Genomic DNA, 23,395 nt, shown 5'->3' with positions numbered 1-23,395 from the left:
GGGAGTCAGGTTCCAGGGGCGGCGAGAAGGCTATCCACATGAGGAAAGGGGAGGAGGTTATGGAGACGGGTTACACAGAAGAATGATCAAATAATGATCTATATTAAGGAAAATGTTAACCAGCTGTCTGTCAGAGAAGGAAGTTTCAGAAGAGAGAAAACTAGAATGGAACCGTATGGTGCTGGATTAGAAATCAAAGAATCAGCATGAACTCATTATGTATATATATATATATGTGTGTGTGTGTGTGTGTGTGTGTGTGTGTGTGTGTGTGTGTGTGTATACACACACACACACACACATATATATAACATGTATATGTACATACAGAAATATACATGTAAAATGTATATTTTTATTATATCTACATAAAACTATATATTCTCTAGATTTCTTGCTTTTAGAAGGCCAAAACCTGAATAGCAATGAGCATGCCTACTGGTTTTTAAAGAACTTTCCTCCTTGGACAAACAGCTGATTCCAAGTCTGGGGGACAGAAGGTACAAAACGACCCAGAGACATCTTGTTGCAGGAAACATGGAAGTGCTCAAAGACTGACTGGGACATGTCACAAGGACACAGAAACTGGAAAAGAAACTTGAAATAGTCTGATTTGGGGCAAAGTGAGCATCAAAACAAATGACAGTAACAGATTTACCTTTGAGTAAAGTAGGAATCTGTCAGTCCATACTGATACAAATAAAATAGTAAGTTTAATGAAAAACAAGAATTTATGTAGTCTCAAAGTAACTTATGCAGGGGAGACTGGGTGGCTCAGTTGGTTGAGTGACAACCTCGGCTCAGGTAATGATCTCACAGTTTTTGAGTTCAGGCCCCACATCGGGCTCTGGGCTGACAGCTCAGAGCCTGGAGCCTGCTTCAGACTCTGTGTGTGAGTCTCTCTCTCTCTCTCTCTCTCAAAAATAAACATTAAAAAAATTTTTTTAAATATATTTAATAAAAACTAAAAAATAACTCATGGAAAGTATTTATTAACTATAACGAGAAAGAAAGTAACTTTTTAGTAGAGTCTGATAGCCACCACCTTAATCAAGTGATCAAGTCAAGTCAACATCATCAGTAATGGGATAAATCAATATCAGATACCAACTGACTGAATGCAAGGAGAACACAGCATCATGTCTGTGATATTCCAGCCAAAGATGCACAACCTGAACCTAATTATGAGGAAGTATCAGACAAATCCAAGTTGAGAAACATGCTACAAAATAACTGGCATGTGATCTTCCAAAGTGTGAAGGTTATAAGAGTCAAGTAACTTTTCCAGACTAAGGAGACAACATAGACATGAGAACTTAATGCAATATGTGATTCTGAACTTACCTTTTGATATAAAGCACATTATTGTGACAGCTGGAGAACTGTCATACTTTCAACTCAGGAAGACAGAGTTCTTTGTACCGTGTTTGAAATTTTCTATAAATTTGGAATTGTTTCAAAATTTAAGGTGTATTTTATTTTATTTTTTTTTTTTCAACGTTTTTATTTATTTTTGGGACAGAGAGAGACAGAGCATGAACGGGGGAGGGGCAGAGAGAGAGGGAGACACAGAATCGGAAACAGGCTCCAGGCTCTGAGCCATCAGCCCAGAGCCCGACGCGGGGCTCGAACTCACGGACCACGAGATCGTGACCTGGCTGAAGTCGGACGCTTAACCGACTGCGCCACCCAGGCGCCCCTTAAGGTGTATTTTAAAAATCAAAGCAGAAAATACGAGGGACTTTATTTAACTATTTATAAACTATACAACTGTTTATATATACATAAAACATATATATAAATATAAATATATATAAATATATAAAATATATAACTATTTATACAGCTATAAGTCTGGGTTCTCCAACACTATATCGACATCTCACAGTATCTCAGAATAGATCCACATTTTGCTTTTGTCTGAATACCTCCTTTCACTCCTGTATCATTGTATTAACATAGGATAGCTAACATAAGTAAAATGAGCAAAAATAATCTCTCTCATTAATTCTGAGGAATATATTTGGATTGATAAGCAAAAGCAAGGTACTCTGTTCAAACTGAGTTTATGAATGGAAAACACTTTTCAACTATTATATGAACCATGTGTCCCTTTCAAAACTTGAATACTCCATGGGAAAAAAATTAAAACTGTCATTATATATAAGGGCACAGACATAGAACTTTATTCCAGTACCTTATGGTATCACGGTGCTAGAAGGAACATGTCCATCATATGAGAAACTGAGGCAGGGTTAGGGATTATTAGCAAGCAACATGAGACAGAAAACAAATAGTAATTTTATGTAATTTACCAATTTATTCTCCCCTGCTGACTTCAGCTTCTCCTGTAATTTCATGGTGGTCTGTCGGATCCTCTCTATCTCCTCCTGCTGTTTAAGAATTAGTTGTCTTTCCTTTCGAGCTGCCTTATTGGCTTCTTGAAGACGTTTAATTTCCGCCTAAGGTTTAAAGAGTTAGGAGAGGGATTGAGATTTGGAGGACACAAGTCCACAGTAATATTTTAAGAAAGCCCAATCATCACATATATCAAAAATAAAAACATACAGTATTTCAAGATAAAAGTAATAATATTGAAAAAATTTTAAATCGTGAAGGAGAAAAAAAAAGAGTCAGATAACCCCATAACGTGCTAAAATAATTTAACATTATCCCTTAATTTTAAATAACTATTACTACAACAGACTAATAATTTCCTGTCCTCCTTTTAATTTTTTTAAAGTATTTGTGGGAGAGAGAGAGAAAGAGAAAGAGAGGAGAGAGAGAGAGAGAAAGAGAGAGATGGAGCATGAGCAAAGGAGGGGCAGAGAAAGAGGGAGACCTAGAATCCAAAGCAAGCTCCAGGCTCTCAGCTGTCAGCACACAGCCCAACGCAGGGCTCAAACTCACGAACTGTGAGATCATGACCTGAGCCAAAGTCAGATGCTTAACCGACTGAGCCACCCAGGCACCCTCCTGTCCCCCTTTTAAACGTAAGATACCCTCCACATTTTTCCATACGGTCTTTACACTTGTTTAATAGCTGCATAACAGATAAAGTAGTTAATGGAACCATTATTCTACTGCTAAACTCGGGCCGCTTGTAATTTTTTTATCATCCCAAAGAATGCTTTCATGCCATAACTGTTTCATACTATGGATTTATGGAGAGATTCCAAAAGGTAGGAGAAACAAGTCAGGGAGGATGAATCATATTACGGCCCTCAAAATCATTTAAAGATTGCTTTCAAAAAAGAACTGTTTCTACTTAAATTGCCACCAGAAACATTTAAGACTTCATTGCACCAAACTCTCCAACCAGGGTATTAAGTTTTCTGTTGGCCATTTAAAAAGTGGGCAAAAGGCGATTCACTTCACTGTTAATAATAGTTAAAATTTAAGAGATTGTCATGGTTTTATCATAAATGTGTTTTAATCTGTGTTCCTATCGCATAATAAAGACAGGAATAATTTGCAACTTATAATTTCTTTTAATCATATTTGATTTTTGGAAACACTGAACATGTAGAGAAGTGCATAAAAATATCTAATTTCTAAAATCTCATATTAATAACTGTTAATATTCTATCATATTTTATCATAGTCTTTATTTTGTGAAGCAATAAAACATTACAGATAAAATCAGTGTATGTCCTCTGCCCTAAGTCCTTACAGGTAATCACTACCATGGTATATATCCTTCCAACACATTCTTTTAAAATTCTTCCACAAATATTTCCACTTACCTGCAAAAAACATTACATTGTTTGGTTTATGTTTTTAAATATTTTAGAAATAATATCACATATTCATATTTTCAATCTTGCTTTATTTGCTAGTCATTACTTTTGATAGCTCTCTGTGTTGACTTATACCTAAGTGCTGCATAACATTGGAGGCATATAATATTTCATGTGTCCATTACCTCTATGTTTGGATAAAGTTGTTGTTTACTATTACAACAATGCTACAATGAAGAGGCTTACATTGTCTGTCTCCTTGGGCACATGTACGGATTTCTCTGGAGCTGAAGTTCTTGAACTAAGGTCCATGGACTCTAGAGGGTTCCCAAGGTCCTTTCAGGGGACTCTCAGGGTCAAACTCTCTTCATAATACTAAGACATTACTTGCCCTTGTTTACTCTTGCTCTCTCGTGAACATACAATAACACTGCATTTTAAAGAAAATAACTATATTTTCAAAAAAAAAAAATTGTGAGAAGAGTAGTATTTAGATTTTTCCAAATCTCTTTAATTGTCTGGCTTGATTTTTTTTTTTTTTTGACATCATGCATTGGTCATTTGGAAAATGTCGGTTCAATCAGTTATGCAGATCTTCCTAATGTTGACGCATTTCATTATACGGTATCAAAAAATCACATTCTTTCTTATCACCACAGATCTCAAAAGTTCTTTAGTATTAGGTGGTGGATAGAAATTGTCCAAAATAATGACTTCTTTTTTTTCTTAAATTTTTTTTTAATGTTTGTTTATTTTTGAGAGAGAGGCAGAGTGAGAACAGGGAGGGGCAGAGAGACAGGGAGACACAGAATCTGAAGCAGACTCTAGGCTCTGAGCTATCAGCCCAAAGCCCAAAGTGGGGCTCGAACTCACAAACTACAAGATCATGACCTGAGCCAAAGTGGGACACTTCACTGACCGAGCCACCCAGTTGCCCCCAAAATAATGACTTCTACTTGAAAGTCTGAATTTTGTCATCGCCAACAAATACTGTCACTGCTGCTTTCTCTAAAGTGACAGGCACATTTTGTTCATTTTTGAGAAAATGACTGTCAAATACCCAAATCTGAATAAACAGATTGCCTCTGAATAATTCTTTCAAGGAAAAATGATATTCATAAAAAAAAAAAAGTAGCTAGTTTAGCTTGCAATTTAAACAACTACACAAATACCTTTCCTTGAGTTAATCACTGTCTTTTGGTATCTAACAAAAGTGCTTACTTCTGGGCTTCCTATTTTTGTCACACAGAGTACGAAAACGACGAGTACTCAAATGTCAACACTGAGTAAAATTAGCAATTTTTACTACTTAAGACATACTCCAGTGAAACTAGCTTTTTTTTTTTTTTTTTTTTTTAGCTTCAAGCGTGAAGCGGTGAAAACTATGACGATTACTAGACAGTTTGGTGCCACTGCCCTGATTTGTGCTAAGGCACTAGCAGATTTACACCATTGTTTTTGTACCACTTAGCACAAATGTCAACACATGGAAAGGGTGAATTCATATCCCACTTTTGGGAAAATAGTTTTGACCTCCTTGATCCATGAAAGGGTACCAGGGACCTGAGAGTTCCATAGAGTACCTTTTGAAAAACTGCTATTATAGGTTAGGCCTGGGTTTCTGAACCAATTAATATATAAATTCACCCAATCCAAATCTAGAAGAGCGAAGAAACTGTCTGAAGGCGGTTCTTGGAGGAAAAGGTTTGCTCTTCTTTTCAGAATAAGCCATAAGGTTGTACAAGCAAACTGCTCACTTTAAAATGGTTAATGGTATAAGTGAAATACTCTTTAAAATGGTTATTCTAAGCTATGTGAATTTTATCTCAAAAAAAAAAAAAACAAGAACATAACATAGGAAAATATGTTCTCTCTTTTTTGGATACAGTTGTACAAAGATATGTGGCCAAATTGGTTATAGCCATCTCACTACCAGTCAAAATAATTCTTACTGATACAACTCTAATATGCTTACTTCAGCAGCACATATACTAAAATTGATACAACTGTAATAAATAACTTAGTACATACGTCTTTCCAAGCTGGTATTTTTATTTCTGTAGGGCAACTTTCCAGGAGTAGACAGTTGGTTCAGAGTATTTTTTGCACATTTACTTAAAAAACATTATGAAGTACTATAAACATGATATGTAGAAAAATTTGTCACTCAAACACCAACCAATGGGATTGAAAGTTTGCCCATATATGTTTCAAATCTTTCTGTTTCAAAAATATATCATTATAGATAAAACTGAACACCCCAATCCCTTCTCCCATTCCCTCCCCAGGAATTTATCATTTTTATATGTACTTTTGTACATGTAAGAGTCCATACGTACAGGAGTGAGCCCATAAAACATACATTTCTGATTCGTGACTTAAAAAATTTATAAGAATGGTATCATACTGTATGTATTCTTTTGCATCCTGCTTTTGTATAAAAGCCAATATTACGATTTTTGATAAAGATCTACTGCTATCACTATCCAACATGATAGCCACAGTTACATGTAGCTATTTAAATTAAAATTAAATAATATTAAAATTTCAGTTTCTCAGTTGCACTAGCCATGTTTTAAATACTTAAAAATTACACGTGGCTAGTAGCTACTGTATCAGACAGCACAGATATAGAACATCAATGTCATTTCAGAAATCTCTATTGAACATTACTGAGATGTAATGCATTCGTTTTCCTGCAGTATTGTACTTTCTGGCAGGAACATGCTTCATTTTATCCATTCTCTTCATGAAAAAATTAAGCTGCTTCCATTTTCCTCTGTACGCATGTGAAAGCATTTCTAGGATTTATACTAAGACACAGAACTGCTGAGTTCTAGATTATATGTGCTATCAATATAACTAGATATAGTGAAACCGCTCTCAAAACGGTTACACCAGTCACCACTCTCACAGGTACACAGACCTGATGTGACAGAACTGGAGACTTAAGAGGCTTCCAATGCAGTATCTCCTTCAAAGCATTTGCCTTTCTTAAGCAGTATAGACAGAAGACTAAGGAGCCAGAAACCTCTCAACAGCAGTCTCTTATACTGGTAAAATAAGTTTACCTAACTTTCTACTGAAATGCCTAGGGGTTACAACCTAGGGTGAATGAAAAAGCAGAGGCCCAGTAGACTGAGGCCTACTAACTCTGCAACCCAACACTAGCCCAGCTCAGTCCCTGAACGGATTAAAGTGAATAGCTGAGCACTCTAACTGCAGGGCAGAGGGAAAAATAAGCCCTCTCTGTGAGAAGATAGCATCATTTGGAGCCTTTGCAGTTACTTACACATTGTCCAGCATTGAATAAAAATTTACTAGACATGCAAAGAAAAAGAATCATATGATAATATAAAATATAAAAACAGTAGCACACACACACACATATGTCCAAAATCTAGTTAGCAGACAAGAAAGTTAAAATGACTATGAATAACGTGTTCAAAAAAATGTGGGAAAACATAGAGAAACTGATGAAAAGGTAAAATCTATTTTAAAAAAAGAAGAAAACAGATGTTACAGAACTAAGAAAAATCACATGAAGAACTCATCAGCTGATTTAACAGAACACATGACAGGAGAGAAGATACAACTAATGAATTCAAAGACAGATCAATAGAAACTTTCCAAATTGAAGCATAGTGTTTTTTTATTTTATTGTTTCTAAAGAGGGTGATATAAAAAAACAGAGTAGAAGAAAGATGTGGTAAATGGTCAAAAGGTCTAACATATTTCTACTTGGAGACTCTGAAGAGAATGAGGGAGAGAGGGGAGCAGAAGCAACACATGAAGAGGTAATTTTCAAAAACTGAAATACAACAAACAACAAATTCAAGAAGCTCAGCAAATCATAAACAGTATAAAGAGAAAAGAAACCACACCTAAGCACATCTTAGTAAAACTAATGAAAAAATCTAAGACAAATTTTGAAAAATGTTTAAAGCAGTCTTTAAAAAAACATTAAGAGGGGCGCCTGGGTGGCGCAGTCGGTTAAGCGTCCGACTTCAGCCAGGTCACGATCTCGCGGTCCGTGAGTTCGAGCCCCGCGTCAGGCTCTGGGCTGATGGCTCAGAGCCTGGAGCCTGTTTCCGATTCTGTGTCTCCCTCTCTCTCTGCCCCTCCCCCGTTCATGCTCTGTCTCTCTCTGTCCCAAAAATAAATAAACGTTGAAAAAAAAAATTTAAAAAAAACAAACAAACAAAAAAAAAAAACATTAAGACAGGGCGCCTGGGTGGCTCATTTGGCTAAGTGTCTGACTCTTGATCTCAGCTCAGGTCATGATTTCACGGTTCAGGGGATCGAGCCCTGTGTTGGGCTCTGTGCTGACAATGAGGAGCCTGCTTGGGATTCTCTCTTTCCCTCTCTCTCTCCCTGCCCCTTCCTTCTTTTCTCTCTCTCTTTCAAAATAAATAAATTTTCTCAAAAAAGTAATTAAACTCAAAAAAGTAATTAAAAAAAACTATTAAGACAACTGACCTCTTCATAAAAACAATAGAAACTAGTAGACAATGGACAATATCTTTTAAAGTGCTGACAGAAAATAATTCCATGCCTAGTAAAAATATCTTTCAAAAACGAAGGTGAAACAAGTACATTTTTAAACTAACAAAAACTGAATGTGCTATCAGCAGGCATGCAGTAAAACATTAGATTCATCAAAATCCAAAGACGTGGGCTCCAAAGCACACTATTAAGTAAGTGAAGGAGCGCCTGGGTGGTTTAGTCGGCTGAGCGTCCGACTTCAGCCGAGGTCATGATCTTGCAGTTTGTGAGTTCAAGCCCCACATCAGGCTGGCTGCTATCAGCATAGAGCCCACTTTGGATCCTGTCATCCCCTCTCTGCCCCTCCCCTGCTTGTGCACTCTGTCTCAAAAATAAACAAATATTTAAAAAAAAAAAAAGGGGAAAACAACCCCACAGAATGAGAGAAAATATTTGTAAATCTAGCTTTTATTCTACTTTATAAACAGAAAGCTACCGTAACCTTGTAAACAGTTATTTCCTTATTTTAACTAAGCATTTTAAGTTATTCTGACACCAATTTTTCCGTATTAAAAACACATAACTTCTTTTTTTTAAAAATTACCAAATTTTTAAAGTTCATATGATCAATGATGTTTCCTGCGTGAACTTAAAAAAAAAAACAACTAGTTGAGTAATAATCCAATATATAACTTAAATGATTAATTTCACAGATGATCCAATATGGTGGCTAGTACCTTGCAACAGGTCAATAAGGGAAAAGAACTAGAATCTACTGAATACTTACCAGACACTCTGAAACACATTTTTCACAGATAATAACAGTTAACATTTATTGGCACTTACCACTGCGCCATGGTCTGTTGTTGTAAGTTTATTATTTGTATTAGTTTATTCCTCCCAACAACCCTACAAAGTATGTTACCATTATTATCCTCAGTTTATAAATAAGGAAACTGAGGCACAAAGAAAGTTAGGTAACTTGTCCAAGGTTATGAAACTAATAATTGGTAGATTTGGAATTTTAACCCAGGCAATCGGACTCTGGAGCTTGAATTTTTAACCACTATACCATGCTACCTCTCCAGGATTCAAATCCTAGGTGTTTCTGAATTCACTGGGCCAAAATATTAGTCAATTTGTAATGAGTATGTCTTAAAAGTCTATTTGGGAAAATACAGACCAAAAAATTAATCCAAATAGACTCAACAAATATCTTAATTTTTAAAATATGCATTTCAGAAGACTATTTAACAAATGAAGGCAGGTTTGACTCTACATTGTATTAAGTTAGCAGTGACACACAATCCTAATTTAAGAGAAACACAGCAGACTACGAAGCAATTTCTGTAATTATAGTAGCATAGGCAAAACGGTGGTACGTATCAACTAAATCTCACTTAAAGTAATAATATGAAAAAGAGATTAGGCAAAATAATAGATCCCACAACATAACTTGCTGTAAATCCTCTTAAACAGTGTTTTTCCTGACATACCTTCTCTTGCTGCAACCTTAAAAGCAAACCACGCTGTTTCTTCCGAAGTGGGGGCATTTTATCATCTTCTCCTTTGTCTCGTAGATGTCTGCAAATATTTCACATTGAGACAAAGAGTAGATTAAATTTCTAATCTAATGTCAAGAATTCTTGACCACTGCAAAGTCTCTAAACTAACATTTTCAAATGTGGAAAACAACTGCTGTACGCAGCAATGGCCATCCCACCAAGTAAATATTTTACTGCACATATAAATATACAAACACTAGACTGGGTCCTTTAAAGATAAAATTGCTTTAAGGAGTTTACAACACAGTAAAGGAATTCAGTATAAAATAACAATCAGTCAAGTGATAAAAGAGAAATGCAAAGAAAATGTTATGAGTAGGAGGTCTCGAAAGCAACAGGATTTAGGGACGACTGCCATATTTCTAGGTTGAGAAACTGGGTTGATCAAATTAAATGAGGAAACAAAAACATCTTTAAAAATCAAAGCGCTTTCTTTTAATGAAAGAAGAAATTAGAAAGTGAAAACTATATTCACTGAAACAACTTACTTTTTCTGATGCTCTAACCAGGCTAATTCAGCCTTAGTTTTCTCCTTCAAGGCCTTCTCACGGAGACGCAGGAGTGAAGACTGGTGAGCTGCCCTCATTTCCTCTTCTTTCATATACTGTCGAACCATCTCCATCGTAAACTTAGAAAAACTATCTTGTCCTCCTGAGAATGGCATGCTCAGCTCCTAAAGTGAAGATTTTATTTCAAGTTTATCATCATCTAAGCCTCTGGAACTTAATTAACGCTGTTAAAAGAGGCATGCACTTATAAACTATGTATACAGAAAGGCTGCCGACCGTGTCAGAGAACATTCTTCAAAAAAGGCACATAAGAGGGAAGAACATTCATCTGCTAATTTATTCAACCAATAACATTTTAACAAACAACTACTGTAAGTCAGGTACTGTCCCAGGGATATAAAGCAGGGTAAGAATTATCCCTGTTACCCAAAAGGCTAACGATTTAGTAAGAATGATAGAAACATAAATTTTTAAATGGAATGAAGTAAGAGTAAAGCAAGTGAAATGCTAGAGACATAACACTGGCTCAGATCCTCGAAGGCCTTTCTATATCATTCCAAGGAATAATAAGTCCTGTGTTGTACTTCGTAAGGAAAGCAAAGCCAGATTCTATAGCAAAAGTATAATATAAAATTGCTATCTTAGGAAAATCATTCCTGGAGATGACAACTGAATTCAAGTACAAAATGTATCCTCATATCTACGAGAGAACACATCCACAACTCTTTATGAAGTAATCTCCACAGGTAAACTGAAGCATACCTTAGCAGAAGACAGTGTTGTCTTTTCTGGAGAAGTTTCATCATCAGAGTCATCATGATGGCCTCTTTTCTTTTCCATGTTAAATCTGCGATGGCTCTCAGAAGGTAGTAAAGATCGAAATGATTTTTCTTCTATTTCATCTTCTGTCATAGATTCATCAAATTTCAGTGAATATTCTGTTGCAATAGAAGTTGAATCTAAAAGAATTTAGAACACGTGGATTTTATCATTGTAACAGTTTTCAGTAAGTATTCAATTTAGTAGCCCTTGCTGTCTCTTTATGGGATGATCTAACATAAATTCATAGAGCTGATCACTAATAATTGTAGGCCTGGAATAGTTCACTTACCTTACAAACAAGGAAAAAAGTCTCTAAACTATCTAAAAACACTAGTACAAGAAATATGGCAAAAGTGTAATATACTTTATATATAAAGAGCTCTTACAAACCAGTTAGGAAACTACTAAGATTCCTACAGAAAAATGAGAAATGGTCATGATCAGATCCTTAAAAAATACAAATGGCCAAACTAAGTAAAGAAACAAAAAAACAAAAAAACAACATTTAATATTGCTAGCAAAGAAATGCAAATTAAAAGTTTTTTAGAACTCATCAATTCCATGCTTAACTTAAAACACAACAGCTCTTTTTAGGTTGGTTCTCGTTTGCCTCTGACATGCACTCCCCTTCTTTTTTGTTTTTGGGCACCATTACTTATTGGTACTACAAGATGCTCCAGGTTCATTTTGCATTTTCCCTGCCCAGTCCTAGAACCAGTCTCATTTCTCCAAAGAGCTCTACTTTCTTTTATTGGACAATATCTAGAAACCATAATTATGGGCACTGGTTACTCTTGTTACTGCTAGAGTATCACGGTTTCTTCACCCTGTCAATGAACAGAGCTAGGTAATATACGCATGTATACTAGCCCGTGCACACACATAATCTCTCTCTCTCTCTCTCTCTCTCTCTCTCTCTCTCTCTCACACACACACACACAAATTGTTCTTGTATCTATCCACCCATCTAAAGACGGATTCACACTGATGTTACTGAGTCCAGCACCACAGGATTCATTCTAGTCTTCTTTTCTTGTGTATCTAACATCCTTTTCCAACATGAAGAAACTTGACCCCTACCATCATCCAACGTCCGTTTCCTTATTCGTTCAATCCTAATACATATGTAAAGAACTGTGAACTTGTACCCCTGTGAAAAGCTCATTTACCAATCAGAATATACTTTATATACTGTTCCTTTTATATTTAATAGGCTTACAATTTCTACTCAAAAATTCCGTTTTCCAAATTTACTTAGGTCAGCTCCTCTTCCTTCCACTCTCTTCAATGTGGTCATGCTATACATTTCTAATAAAGTTAAGATTCATTAGTCACAGACTGCATTCCATCCTAGATCCCCCAACATCCTGGTTGATGTGTGTGTATTTAGTATGCACACACTAAAGTTTGCTCTTTGTGATGTACATACAGCTCTAGGGTTTTGACAAATGCACAGTATCAGTCAATAAATAAAAGAACCATACAGGACATCCCTTATATGACATTTGCTTCACACTAAAAGTTCTCCCATGCAACCTCTTTGTAGTTAACCACTTCCTCTTCTATCTAACACCTGGGAACCATTAATCTGTTTTCCATCCCTAAAGTTTTGCCTATTCCAGAATGTCATATAAATGGAATCATATGATATGTAGCCTTTTGGGGCTTGCTTCTTTCACTTCACTTAAAATTCATTCATGATGTTGCCTGTTCCTTTTAATTGCTAAATAGTGTTACACCAGTTTGCTTATTCTCCTCATAAGACATCTTCCAATTGTTAGCAATTATGAAAAATGGTGCTATGAACATTAGTGTATAGGCTCTTGTGAGGACCTAAGTTTTCAATATGCTTGCCTAGGCATATTGATTGCTGGGTCACTATAAGATATGTGAAAATGTCTTACAAAATAGCCATACCATTTGGCATTCTCACCAGCAATGAATTCAAGTTCCTGTTGCTCTGCATCCTTGCATATTTTGTTGTCAGGTTTTTGGATTTTAACCATTCTAAAAGGCATGTGTACATTCTTGTTGTGATTTTAATTTTCCACTCCCTGATGACACATGATATTGAATACCTTTCCTAAGTCTATTTGCCATTTGTAGAATTTCTTCAATGAAGTGTCTGTTCAGATCTTATGCACATTGCTTAATAGGGTTGTTGATTTTCTTGTTGTTGAGTTTTAAGAGTCCTTTATATAAGTCTGGATGTTAAGTCCTTTATCCAACATGTGATTTACAAATATTTCTAACAGTCTGCGGCTTATCTTTTTAATTCTCTTAACAGTGTCTTTCACAGAGCAGTTTTTTAATTTTGATAAAGTATACCAATTTTTTCTCTCATGGATTGTATTTTTGGTGTCGTATCTAAGAAATCACTGCCAAATAAAAGGTGACCTGGATTTTCTCCTGGTTTCTTCTACATACTGGTTTTCAATAGGGTTTAGTTTCTTTGGATCTTGGCTGTCCTGTGAATTCTAGTTGCCTCAGTCTCTCCACACTCCTAACTCTACTTCTTCAATTCAGAAAGGCTGCTGGGCTTCACGCTGTGCAGCCGGGAGACTCCCCTCAGGCAGTAAGCCCAGACAATCTCAGTGCTCCTCTCACCTGCTTTCCATCTCTCATGAATTGACAGCATTCACTGCCTGATATTCAATGTCTTAAAAATACTTACTTCACATGTTTTGTCTGATACTTGTTTTAGGAGGGAGGGTAAACCTGGTCCTATTCCTCCCTTGTGGCCAGAAGTAGAAGTCCAAGTAATTTAATTTTATACTGTTTAAACAAGTTAAATCTATCAAGAAGTCATGGTTCAACACATTTCAAATTAGTCACTTGACAATTCTACATTTGCAGGTACTGGCACCATGGCAAACACTTGAGAACAACATTAAACAAGTCACAGATGGTTACATCTACTCCTTCTGAGGCTCATGGACACTTTCAATAAATAAATCGGTCTTCGCCACTATAATCACAAACAACTGTTATTAAGATAAAATTTTGCTGGGGTTAAATTCATCCTATAGGAGGAACTTAACAAATAATTTCTTTATTGTTTTCCTCTATCCTTTATTTCTCTCTTTATGTGGAAGGTGTCATTATGAAGTCTGATCCTAAAATGAATTTCGTTACTCTTTAATTCAGTAATCCATAAAACATTTTCGAAAACATTCTGAAAAACATTCATCGATCAGTGTAAAAATATGAGCATGCCTCTTGATATTTAATACTATTATATTAGTCTGCTTGGATTACTATAATAGAACACCACAGACCTCTGGCTTAAACAAACAACAGAAATTTATTTCCTCACAGTTCTGGAGGGTGGAATCCAAGATCAAGGTGCCAACTGGCTTGGTTTCTGATAAAACCGTTCTTAACTTGCAGCTTGATGCCTTCTGTGTCCTCACAAGGCCTTTTCTCTGTGCATGTGCATGCCTGGGGTCTTCTTCTTACCAGAACATAAGTGCCCACTCTTCTGACCTCACTTAACTTTAATTACTTCCTTAAAGGCCCTATCTTCAAATAAAGTCACATTGGAAGTTAGAACTTCAACATATGAATTTTGAGAGGATACAGTTCAGTCCATAACATCCCATCCTCTGGTTCCCCCAAATTAATTCCTTCTTGCACTCAAAACACACTCACCCATCCTAAGAGCCCTCAGAGTCTTAACCCATTCCAACACCAACTACAAGTCTAAAGTCTCATCTAAATATCATCTAAATCAGGTATCCATGAGACTCAAGGTATGATTCATCCTGAGGTAAAATTCCTTTTTAGTTGCGGACCTTTGATACAAGACCCAGTTATGTGCTTCCAAAATACAATGGTGGGAAAGGCATAAAATAGACAATCCCATTCCAAAAGGGATAAATGAGAAAGAAGGGTGATGGGTCTCAGGCTAGTCCAAGACTCCAGTGGAGCAAATTCCATTAGATCTTAAGGCTCAAGAATGACCCTCTTTGGCCAGATGCTCTGCCCTCAAGCCCACTGGGGTGGCCTTGCCTTCTTACCTCTGTGGGCAGAAGCATCTCCTCGGCCACTGGAAATAGTTTGCTCCTGAGGCTGAGAGCAAGGGCAGCCTGGACAACTGAAACCAAGGAGGTGGCCCCATACTCAAATCAATGAGGAGACAGCCTTGCCATGTGGGTTGTATGGCCTGGGCCTGTGGTGGCAATGGCTGCCCTGCTGATCTCTGAATCACCCTCAGGGTCATTCTTTCCTTGTTTTAAAGGATAAGGCATGTTTACAACCTAGCTCTACCGTCTCATCTGGTAGAATCCCAGAACTCTGAAAGCCTTCCTACAATTTCATCCCATCTCTGTGCTCTTTAGTCCTAACTGGCAGTCTCTCTACTCATATAATCCCATCTCTATTCCTGGCTTCTGCTGAGATGGCTGCTTAAATCCAGGGGTAATCTCTTTATGGAGTGATTATCCAGTCACATCCTTGGTGTTCTCTCCAGAACATGCTTTCTCATTTTTCACAATAGGGATAGTCTGAGAATTTTCCAAATCTTCAAGTTCTGGTTCCTTTTTTAACAATTCCTTCAATTTATCTCTCCTCTCACATTTTACTATAAGCAGTAAGGAGAAACTAGGCCATGCCTTCAACACCTTACTTAGAAATTCCCTCCGCTAACTATCCACGTTCATCTCTTTTAACTTTTGCTTTCCACAAAAAGCTAGAACACGGTTCAGCCAAGTTCTTTGCCAGTTTATAACAAGGACTGCTTTTCTGCCAGTTTCCAATACCAAATTCCTAATTTCCATCTTCATCAGACTTCATCAGAATCATTTTTAACATCCATATTCCTGCCAATAGTCTCTGCAAGGCAACGCGGGCTTTTTCTCACATGCACCTCAACACTCTTCTTGCCTCTAATCATTACCCAGTTCTAAAGCCACTTCCACATTTTTGATACTTGTTACAGCAGCACCCCATTTCTGGGTAATAAGAGCTATATTCATTAGCTAGATTGTATTTGTACTTCTGGGTAACAAGATCTGCATTAATTGTTAACCATTAATTATAGACTGCTTATGCATAAATTATATTCATTATAAAATTACCAAAAAAAATTTAAGGGATGAGAAAAATCAAAATTGAAAAATCTTCTTGTACTCTCAAGACTGCCTTGCCCATCCTGCTCTGAAGACAACAGTTCTAGACCATTAATCAAATACACTGCTTGAGAGCCAGTCATTAAAAAAAAAGATCCTTAAAGGTGTCATCTGTTGCCAAATTCTGTTTTCTTCATTATGTTGTTTACTACCCATGATTTGATAGGGATACACCTCTTGTTTATGATCCAGGAAGACGTAACTAATGAGTTTTAATTTAGTTACTATATCTGACATTATCATTATCTATAAGAAATTGTATCCTTATTATATTATCTAAAATGTAAAGTTCTAATAATGTATTCTGTTTTTATGATTATATTATATATTGATAATAGGATATAAGAAATTTTTTTTAATATCTATTTTCCATTCACATGCATGCTGTCCTAGATTTACTTTGCCTCCACCCTTAGGATTATGACACACATTCGTGTTTTCTTTTTTTATATGAAATTTATTGTCAAATTGGTTTCCATACAACACCCAGTGCTCATCTCAACAGGTGCCCTCCTCAATACCCCTCACCCACCCTCTCCTCCCTCCCACCCCCCATCAACCCTCAGTTTGTTCTCAGTTTGTAAGAGTCTCTTATGGTTTGGCTCCCTCCCTCTCTAACTTTTTTTTTCCTTCCCCTCCCCCATGGTCTTCTGTTAAATTTCTCAGGTTCCACATAGTGAAAACATATGGTATCTGTCTTTCTCTGTATGACTTATTCACTTAGCGTAACACTCTCCAATTCCATCCACATTGCTACAAAAGGCCAGATTTCATTCTTTCTCATTGCCACGAAGTATTCCGTTGTGTATATAAACCACAATTTCTTTATCCATTCATCAGTTGATGGACATTTAGGCTCTTTCCATAATTTGGCTATTGTTGGGAGTGCTGCTATAAACATTGGGGTACAAGTGCCCCTAGGCATCAGTACTCCTGTATCCCTTGGGTAAATTCCACTGCTGTTGTTTAACATAGTGTTGGAAGTTATAGCATCAGCAATCAGACAACATAAGGAAATCAAAGGCATCAAAATTGGCAAAGATGAAGTCAAACTTTCACTTTTTGCAGATGACATGATATTATACATGGAAAACCCGATAGACTAACCAAAAGTCTACTAGAACTGATCCATGAACTCAGCAAAGTCACAGGATACAAAATCAATGTACAGAAATCAGTTGTATTCTTATACACTAATAATGAAGCAACAGAAAGACAAATAAAGAAACTGATCCCATTCACAATTGCACCAAGAATCATAAAATACCTATGAATAAACCTAACCAAACATATAAAAGATCTGTATGCTGAAAACTATAGAAAGCTTATGAAGGAACTTGAAGAAAATATAAAGAAATGGAAAAATATTCCATACTCATGGATTGGTAGAATAAATATTGTTAAAATGTCAATACTACCCAAAGCTATCTACACATTCAGTGCAATCCCAACCAAAATTGCACCAGCATTCTTCTCAAAGCTAGAGCAAGCAATCCTAAAATTTGTATGGAACCACAAAAGACCCCAAATAGCCAAAGTAATATTGAAGAAGACCAAAGCAGGAGGCATCACAATCCCAGACTTATTCTCTACTACAAAGCTGTAATCATCAAGACAGCATGGTATTGGCACACACAATCGTGTTTAAAATACTGGCAAGCGGGGGGCGCCTGGGTGGCTCAGTCGGTTAAGCATCCTACTTCGGCTCAGGTCATAATCTCACAGTTTGTGAGTTTGAGGCCTGTGTCAGGCTCTGTGCTGACAGCTCAGAGCCTGGAGCCTGCTTTGGATTCTGTGTTTCCCTCTCTCTCTGCCCCTCCCCGGCTTGCACTCTGTCTTTCTCTCTCTTTTTCAAAAATAAATAAACATTAAAATAAAATAAAATAAAATAAAATAAAATAAAATAAAATAAAATAAAATAAAATAAAATAAAATAAAATAAAATAAAATAAAATAAAATAAAAAATAAAATACTGGCAAGGGTAACTGACATAACATGTAACCTTGAAATCGTTTCACCTGGATACATTTAATATCAGATACACACACACACACACACGCTATCATGTTCTAAGCATATCAACTAGCTCAGCCACAAACATCTCCAAGGGCTCTGGAAGCTTCCCCAAACAAATAACTACACACACACGTGCAAGGAATGTTACCTTTCTCATCAGGAAGAGAGGGTGCACTGTCACTTCGTAGAGAATCATCTGCAGCGGTCTGAACCTGTTCATCAATAGAACTCTCCATCTTTTCACCATGAAGCTTCCTCTCATTTTCCTTAGAAGATAGAACTGAGGGACTTTCTTGACGGCTGCTACCACTGCTACTTCTGTTTATAGATATTATGGAAACAAACCAAAAAAAAGGGGGGGTGAGAAAGTAAGGTTCATTACTTCAAAGTAAACTTATTTGACTAAGGGAGTGTGTCTTATGATCAAGATATGAATGATGAAAGATGTAACACAAAACATAAAATGCTAAATAGAGAAAAGTCCGAGAAGAAACTGTTTTAGGAAAGATGAGTAGGGGAGAGGAAGGTTTGACTGTTAAATAGTCATGGGAGGCAACCACAATTCTCAGGCTATCACTTTTCTTCCCCCTTCATTGTAAAATCAAGCTACTGGGAAAAGGGGCTTCTGCTTGGCTATTTCAACTTTTCCACAACATCACAATTAATCACAATCTGCTTCAATCCCAACTACTCTACTAGAACTGTTTTGTAATCTCTACCTGAACTTCAATTGCCAAATCTAATAGATAATTCTTCTGCAACAGTATATGGTGTTGATCTCTACCTCCTTCTTTATAACCTCCACTTGCAAAAGCAAATGTAGTAAAATGTTAACATCGGTGCAATGTGGATAAAAGATATTAACTCTGTATTATTCTTGCAACATTTCTGTAAGCTCAAAATTATATCAAAACTAAATGTCAAATAAAAGACTCTCCTTTGTTACACTCTCTGATTCTATTCTCACCAGCTTTTCTTCCTTTCTTCCGAACAAGTTTTTCTGCTTCTTTCACTTCCTTTTAAATTTTCCTGGCTTTCCTTAAAATGATGGTGACTCCCAGTGTTTTGTTTTTGGTCCCTTTGTGTTTTATGCTACATACTCTCTTTGGCAATCTTATGTATCTCTATAATCTTCTTTTAACTTGTTTTATTTTTTATCTAATTACATCCAAATTAGTAAGCATATAGTGCAACAATGATTTCAGGAGTAGATGCCTTAGCGCCCCTTACCCATTTAGCCCATCCCCCCTCACACACCCCCTCCAGTAACCCTCTGTTTGTTCTCCATATTTATGAGTCTCTTCTGTTTTGTCCCCCTCCCTGTTTTTATATTATTTTTGTTTCCCTTCCCTTATGTTCATCTGTTTTGTCTCTTAAAGTCCTCATATGAGTGAAGTCATATGATTTTTGTTTTTCTCTGACTAATTTCATTTAGCATAATACCCTCCAGTTCCATCCACATAGTTGCAAATGGCAAGATTTCATTCTTTCTGATTGCCAATTAATACTCCAGTGTGTATATATACCACATCTTCTTTAGCCATTCATCCATTGATGGACATTTGGGCTCTTTCCACACTTCGGCTATTGTTGATAGTGCTGCTCTAAACATGGGGGTGCATGTGTCCCTTCGAAACAGCACACATATATCCCGTGGATAAACGCCTAGTAGTGCAATTGCTGGGTCGTAGGGTAGTTCTATTTTTAGTTTCTTGAGGAACCTCCAAACTGTTTTCCAGAGTGGTTGTACCAGCTTGCATTTCCACCAACAATGCAAAAGAGATCCTCTTTCTCCATATCCTCGCCAACATCTGTTGTTGCCTGAGTTGTTAATTTAGCCATTCTGACAGGTGGTAAGGTGGTATCTCATTGTGGTTTTGATTTGTATTTCCCTGATGATGAGTGATGAGCATTTTTTCATGTGTCAGTTGGCCATCTGGATGCCTTCTTTGGAGAAGTGTCTATTCATGTCTTTTGCCCATTTCTTCACTGGATTATTTTTTTTTCGGTGTTGAGTTTGAGAAGTTCTTTATAGATTTTGGATACTAAGCCTTTATCTGATATGTCACTTGCAAATATCTTCTCCCATTCTGTCAGTTGTCTTTTAGCTTTGCTGATTGTTTCCCTCACTGTGCAGAAGCTTTTTATTTTGATGAGGTCCCAATAGTTCAATTTTGCTTTTGTTTCCCTTGCCTCCAGAGACGTGTTGAGTAAGAAGCTGCTGTGGCCAAGATCAAAGAGGTTTTTGCCTGCTTTCTCCTCGAGGATTTTGATGGCTTCCTGTCTTACATTTAGGTCTTTCATCCATTTTGAGTTTATTTTTCTGTATGGTGTAAGAAAGTGGTCCAGGTGCATTCTTGTGCATGTCACTGTCCAGATTTCCCAGCACCACTTGCTGAAGAGACTGTCTTGATTCCATTGGATATTCTTTCTTGCTTTGTCAAAGATTAGTTGGCCATACGTTTGTGGGTCCATTTCTGGGTTCTCTATTCTGTTCCATTGATCTGAGTGTCTGTTCTTGTGCCAGTACCATACTGTCTTGATGATTACAGCTTTGTAATACAGCTTGAAGTCTGGGATTGTGATGCCTCCTGATTTGGTTTTCTTTTTCAAGATTGCTTTGGCTATTAGGAACTTTTCTGGTTCCATACAAATTGTAGGATTATTTGTTCTAGCTCTGTGAAGAATGCTGGTGTTATTTTGATAGGGATTATGCATCTCTATAATTTTAACTATGGTCATTTAGATTGAGCCTCATATCTGTATCAGCTAGCTTTGTCCTTCCCCTGACTTTAAGCCTTAAATTTCCAAATGCTCAGCAAACTTGTTTTCGAAGTCAGTGTTTTCCTTTCTTCCCCTTTGCTTTCCTAAGTTTATTCATTCATTTAAATATACATGGATAGACATAGCCAATCACAAGCTGTGTTTTGAGAGCCTCTGCGTGAGTTCTCTCCTTTTCTGAAATGCCCTTCCTTCCCTCTCTGCCTAATAAACTGCTAATTTAAGACTCAGTTCAAGTATCATTTCTGCAAAGTGCTTGTGGATACCTTCTCCCACTCCCAAGGAAGATTTGGTCACCTCTGTATCTGTATTTTTTTTTTTTAATTTTTTTTTTTCAACGTTTATTTATTTTTGGGACAGAGAGAGACAGAGCATGAACGGGGGAGGGGCAGAGAGAGAGGGAGACACAGAATCGGAAACAGGCTCCAGGCTCCGAGCCATCAGCCCAGAGCCCGACGCGGGGCTCGAACTCCCGGACCGCGAGATCGTGACCTGGCTGAAGTCGGACGCCTAACCGACTGCGCCACCCAGGCGCCCCTGTATCTGTATTTATACTGGGTTTTTTTGTGTAGGTTTCTAAAATAGTATTTATCAGAATATTGTGCAATTATATGTCCAGTTTAATAATGTTTTTGAAAGTATAAATCCTATAATATAGCTATAAGGTAAAAGATATAATGCAGGAGCCAGCAAGTGCTTTAAAGTCAGAAGGATATGGGATTAACCTCGGTTATTCCATTCAGCAGTATGTACCAGTAATCACTCACTCTGCTCCTCTCCTGCTCACGCTTTGTCTCTGTCTCTCTCTCTCAAAAATGAATAAACTTGAAAAAAAAAAAAGCAAATTGACTGAAAATTTTAGAAAAATCACCTAGTTACCATGTGGTTGTACAGAGACTGGGGAAAGGTAAGAGAACAGGGAAACCTATTAGGGATCCCCTGCAGTAACCCAGTGGACAGTGGACAGCCTAATGAACAAAGTATCAGTGAAGCTTAAATGAAAATCATACAGCTCCAGAGATATAGCAGATACTTAATACCCAACAATAATGCTTTTTAGTCTCATGACTTTATTTTTTGGTATTATTTATTTTTGAGAGACAGAGAGCACAAGCAGGGGAGGGTCAGAGAGAGAGGGATACACAGAATCTGAAGCAGGCTCCAGGCTCTGAGCTGTCAGCACAGAGCCCAACGCGGGGCTAGAACCCACAAACTGTGAGAACATGACCTGAGCCGAAGTAGGACGCTTAACCAACTGAGCTACCCACGCACCCGTCATGACTTAATTTTTTTAATTGACGTTTTACTTTGACAATGTGGGTATCCTACCTGGAGGAATGCTAGAAAAGTGGCTTTGAAAATCTTCTAACCCAAGGACAGAATTGAAAACTACAGATATTAATACCACGCAAGAACCAATGACTAAGTATTCGATCTTCTTTTATGATGATAAAAATTAGTAGATGCAGTAATGTCAAGAAATATGGATGTTAGCAAAGCAATGGACAATAAACATAGACCTTGGAGCCAGATAAACCAAGGTTCAATTCCTTGGTGTGCCACTATCTATGTGACCTTGGGTGAGTTTCTAACAGCTCCATGAGCCTCTGTTCCCTACTATAAAATGAGGGCAGTATCTGTTTTGGAAGGTGGTTAAAATTAAACGTAGGAAAAACAAACTTACATAGTGCTTGTACAATGCAGACTCCCAAGGAATGGTAGTTACATTACTACAAGGAGCAACTATTTTATAAATCAGCTAATCAAATGGGGAAGTCCGAACTTTGAAGGGGAAAAAACTATTTCATATAAAGAAATGAGATTAAAAGTAAAAAAGAAAAAGCAATGTCTAAGCCATTTATCAGATTTTACTAAATCATACTGTTTTTACCTTCGATCATGATTCTTATATCTTGATGACTCAGAATAACTATCATATGAAGGGGAATACTTCTGATGCTTTGAGTCAAGGGTCCCTTCTTTACTCTGGGAGAGTGAAACAGATGGACTTTTCCTACAAAGACAAAAAAACCTGATTAAATATTTAAAGCCTCTAATAAGAGAAGGGCTTTAAAAACCATTTAACATCAATACGAGATAAAATCTTGAATAAACAGAAATTCTGAAACAGCTATTACAAAGTATCTGAGAAAGGCATTCATGCATAGAAAATAGTATCTTCTGCTTTATGACAAATAAACCCAAATCACCCCAGGTATCAATAAATATAAATAGCCTTAAAATTGATGAATCAGAGACGGTCAAAATGTGATGTGAAAAAAAAAAACACACAAGCATGATCACATCACCCAGGCTGCCTAAAAATTCTCAAATGACTTTTCATTGT

At 36.9% G+C, this 23,395-nt stretch overlaps 1 protein-coding gene across 2 annotated transcripts in view; it reads right to left on the bottom strand.

The window, feature by feature from the left end:
* Positions 1 to 23,395, bottom strand: part of CEP350 (centrosomal protein 350) — a 155,977-nt gene that overhangs the window by 56,246 nt on the left and 76,336 nt on the right. For both annotated transcript variants that reach the window (XM_047076855.1, XM_047076856.1), the window contains exons 21-26: positions 22,940 to 23,062; positions 18,416 to 18,585; positions 11,062 to 11,258; positions 10,279 to 10,463; positions 9,722 to 9,809; positions 2,316 to 2,462 (exon numbers count right to left, since the gene is read on the bottom strand). In XM_047076855.1, the coding sequence (XP_046932811.1) occupies positions 2,316 to 2,462; positions 9,722 to 9,809; positions 10,279 to 10,463; positions 11,062 to 11,258; positions 18,416 to 18,585; positions 22,940 to 23,062 (910 nt within the window). The remainder of the gene's footprint in view (positions 1 to 2,315; positions 2,463 to 9,721; positions 9,810 to 10,278; positions 10,464 to 11,061; positions 11,259 to 18,415; positions 18,586 to 22,939; positions 23,063 to 23,395) is intronic.

Source organism: Lynx rufus, unplaced genomic scaffold (genome assembly GCF_022079265.1).
Source record: "Lynx rufus isolate CCGP_SWC_20201006 ecotype Redwood Valley unplaced genomic scaffold, mLynRuf1.p SCAF_15, whole genome shotgun sequence".
Lineage (NCBI taxonomy): Eukaryota > Metazoa > Chordata > Mammalia > Carnivora > Felidae > Lynx > Lynx rufus.
This window is presented reverse-complemented; position numbering and strand designations above follow the sequence as displayed.